Source organism: Sapajus apella, unplaced genomic scaffold (assembly GCF_009761245.1).
Source record: "Sapajus apella isolate SASKATOON/1434 unplaced genomic scaffold, GSC_monkey_1.0 scaffold68, whole genome shotgun sequence".
Classification (NCBI taxonomy): domain Eukaryota; kingdom Metazoa; phylum Chordata; class Mammalia; order Primates; family Cebidae; genus Sapajus; species Sapajus apella.
Window position 1 is genome coordinate 3,121,815 of NW_022437008.1, and position 4,029 is coordinate 3,125,843.

Here is a 4,029-nt window from a genome sequence, read left to right on the forward strand (position 1 = left end):
CCTCCCAAAGTGCTGGGATTACAGGCTTGAGCCACCACGCCCGGCCCCTTACATTTTCTTTTCCTTTCTTTTTTTTTTTTTCTTTTCCTTTCATTTTAAGCTACTTCAGGATTTGAACGTTGTACGTCCGGCCAGGTGTTGCGGTTTAGGCCTGTAATCCCAGCACTTTGGAAGGCTGAGGCAGGTGGATTACCTCATTTCAAGAGATTGAGATCAGCCTGGCTAATATGGTGAAACCCCATCTCTAATAAAAATACAAAAAATCTGGGCTCAGGCACGGTGGCCCGTGCCTGTAATCCCAGCTACTCGGGAGGCTAAGGAAGGAGAATTGCTTGAACCTGGGAGGCAGAGGTTGCGGTGAGCTGAGATCTCGCCATTGCACTCCAGCCTGGGCGACAAAGGGAGACTCTGTCTCAAAAAAACAAACCAACAAACAAACAGAACAGGAAGAGCGGCGCAGCTCTGAGGAGACACGTGACGTGGATGGATACCAGGACACAGTCAGCGTCTTGCAAAATGAGCAGCTACTCTGTGTCACATCCCACGAATGGGCTCATTTGCTTCCCACGGCAACCCTCCGAGGTAAGCCCTATTATCATCCGCATTGCAGAGGTGAGGAAGCTGAGGCACAGAGAAGTTAAGTGACTTGCCCAAAGACACACAGGTGTAGGTGGCAGCATAGGATTGGAACCCAGGTGCTCTGGCTTCTAATCCAGGCAGGTTGGAGGCACTCCCACGTGACTCTCGTGGAGGTGGGGTGGGCTTGGCAGCGTAAGGGGAAACCAGTTTGCTTTGAGACAGTTTCGCAGGCTGGAGCGCAATGGCACAATCTCAGCTCACCACAGCCTCCACCTCCCGGATTCAAACGACTCTCCTGCCTCAGCTTCCTGAGTAGCTGGGACTATAGGCATGTGTCACCACACTCGACTAATTTTGTATTTTTAGTAGAGATGGGGTTTCTCCATGTTGGTCAGGCTGGTCTCAAACTCTGACCTCAGATGATCCGCCTGCCTTGGTCTCCCAAGTGCTGGGATTACAGGCGTGAGTCACCGCGCCCGACCTTTTTTTTTTTTTTTTTTTTTTTTTTTGAGATGGAGTCTTGCTCTGTCGCTTAGACTGGAGTGCAATGGTGTGATCTCCACTCACTGCAACTTCTGCCTCCCAGGTTCAAGCAATTTTCTTGCCTCAGCCTCCCGACTAGCTGGGACTATAGGTATATGCCACCATGCCCAGCTAATTTTTGTTTTTTCAGACAGAGTTTTGCTCTTATTGCCTAGGCTGGAGTGCAATGGTGTGATATCAGGTCACTGCAGCCTCCGCCTCCCAGGTTCAAGTGATTCTTCTGCCTCAGCCTTCTGAGTAGCTGAGCCTCCAGGCATGTGCCATCACACCCAGCTAATTTTTAATAGAGACAGGGTTTCTCCATGTAGGTCAGGCTGGTCTCGAACAACTGACCTCAGGTGATCCGCCTGCCTTGGCCTCCCAAAGTGCTGGGATTACAGGTGTGAGCCGCCACACATGGCCAGTTTTTGTATTTTTAATAGAGACGGGATTTCACCATGTTGGCCAGGCTGGTCTCAAACTCCTGGCCTCAAGTGATCTGCCCACCTCAACCTCCCAAAGTGCTGGAATTATGGGCATGAGCCACTGTGCCTGGCCGTGTTTTCTGGGGTTTTTCTTGAGATGGAGTCTCGCTCTGTCTCCCAGGCTGGAGTGCAGTGGCACAATCTCGGCTCATTGCAACCTCCACCTCCTGGGTTCAAGAAGTTCTCCTGCCTCAGCCTCCTAAGTAGCTGGGATTACAGGTATGTGCCACCACGCCTGACTAATTTTTGTATTTTAGTAGAGACAGAGTTTCACTGTGTTGGCCTGGCTGCTCTCGAACTCCTGACCTCAGGTGCTCCGCCCACCTCGGCCTCCCGAAGTGCTGGGATTACAGGGGTGAGCTGCCGGGCTGGGCCAGAAAGCCTGTTTGGTAATCCACTTTTGGTAGCCGTGTACGTGGGCAGCTAGGACAATATCTGTGGGTCCACTTGGAGGGAAGGAGCCCAAAAGGCTTGAGGGACATCTGCGTGGCATCAAGGTGACAAGGCACTGGGAGGGCAGTATATGTCCTTGAGGAGCGTGGAAGGTCTGCCGGGCCCAGCCCTGGGGAGGTTCTGGAGTCTCCGAACCCATTTCTCCCATTTCCTCCAACGGCTCCAGAGTCCTTTGTGGGAAATTCTGCTCCACCCAGACCCTGAGTGGCGTGGGCTAGGGCAGGGCCTCACGGTCACAGGTAGCTGAGGCTCCCAGCATAGGACAGATGCAGGAGCCACCCCTCCAGGGTCAGCCTCCCTGGGCAAGCAGGCTGAGTGCCTTTTCAGGGAGGGAGGAGAAGCGTCCTGAGGGCTTGGGGCGTGATCAAAGCGGGGCTCAGGGTCCTGCGGTGGATGATGGAGGAGCCACAGGTGGGTTACAGGGACAGACAGAAAGATGGAGAGGGGGAGACAGGGAGGCCGACACAACACACACTGACAGGGTCTGAGGGGGGAGGGGCTGGGGGCCTGGACTCCTGGGTCTGACAGGTAGAGAGAGAAACACACGCGCTGAAAGAGACACAGAGACTGAGGGGGCGGGGCATGGTGGCTCACACCTGTAATCCCAGAACTTTGGGAGGCCAAGCGGGAAAGATCACTTGAGCCCAGGAGTTCGAGACCAGTCTAGGCAACAAAGGGAGACGCCCCACCCCACCTGTCTCTATATTAACAACAACAACAAAAAAAGCCAGAGAGGGATGGAGACAGGGAAATGCAGAGACACAGATATTGCCCGAAACAAAAAACAAGAGAGCCAGAAGCCGTAGCTCACACCTGTAATCCCAGCTTACTGGGGGCTGGAGGATCACGTGAGGCCAGGAGTTCAAGACCAGCCTGACCAACATGGAGAAACCCTGTCTCTACTAAAAAACAAAATTAGCCAGGTGTGGTGGCTCAGGCCTGTAATCCCAGCTACTCGGGAGGCTGAGGCAGGAGAATCCCTTGAACCTGGAAGGCAGAGGTTGCAGTGAGCTGAGATAACACCATTGCACTCCAGCCTGGCAACAGAGTGAGACTCTGTCCCAGAACACACACGCGCGCGCACGCACACACACCCCCCACCCCATGAGAGATGGAGAGGGAGAAGCAATGACAGGGACGGGGGAGAGCAATGAAGGTGGGAGACAGAACCTGTCAGCGGGAGGCGGAGAGAGGCGATCTGAGAGATGGAGACACAGAGGTAAACCGCCTCCCTCCCCAGCCCGGCAAGCGTTGGTAGCAGAGGCGCCCCCACACTGACCTCCTTCTCGGCGCTCCCACAGCAAAGCCGGTCCTCCCTCAGGTCTGCCTGCCTTCTCTCCTGCTGCTGGCCAAGCCCATTAAGCTGCTACCTTGGCCACAATTGAAGGCCCCACGCCCCAGGGAGGAAACCACTGAGGCGGCGTCCCTGCTCCCCAGCACCCCAAACCATCAATTAATATTAACGAGGAAAGGCTCCTCGATGCCTCGGGACCCCCACTGACTCTCCAGTGGGGGGGAGGCCCCACCCCTGTGACTCAGGAGGTTAAAGGGCCTGGTGCTGGCCTGTGAGGCCAGTGTCCAGATGGCAAGCGGCAGCGGGAGGGTCACCATCCAGCTCGTGGAAGAGGAGGCCGGGGTTGGAGCCGGGGGCCCGCAGCTCTTTCGGGGCCAGAGCTATGAGGCAATCCGGGCAGCCTGCCTGGACTCAGGGATCCTGTTCCGAGACCCTTACTTCCCTGCTGGACCTGATGCCCTTGGCTACGACCAGCTGGGACCAGACTCGGAGAAGGCCAAAGGCGTGAAATGGATGAGGCCCCATGTAAAGTGTGGCTGGGGACCTGGGCTCCGGGGTCTGAGGGAGGAGGGGCTGGGGCTGGGGCCTGGGCTCCTGGGTCTGAGGGAGGAGGGGCTGGGGCCTGGGCTCCGGGGTCTGAGGGAGGAGGGGCTGGGGACCTGGGCTCTGGGGTCTGAGGGAGGAGGGGCTGTGGGG

The 4,029-nt window shown here is 56.3% G+C and overlaps 1 protein-coding gene across 1 annotated transcript in view; it reads left to right on the top strand.

Annotated features, from left to right (window-relative positions):
• The first annotated feature begins 3,276 nt into the window (after positions 1-3,276).
• Positions 3,277-4,029, top strand: part of CAPN12 (calpain 12) — a 12,853-nt gene continuing 12,100 nt past the window's right edge. Inside the window, exon 1 of the mRNA XM_032248898.1 lies at positions 3,277-3,858. Coding sequence (XP_032104789.1) covers positions 3,622-3,858 — 237 coding nt within the window. The 5' untranslated portion in view covers positions 3,277-3,621. The remainder of the gene's footprint in view (positions 3,859-4,029) is intronic.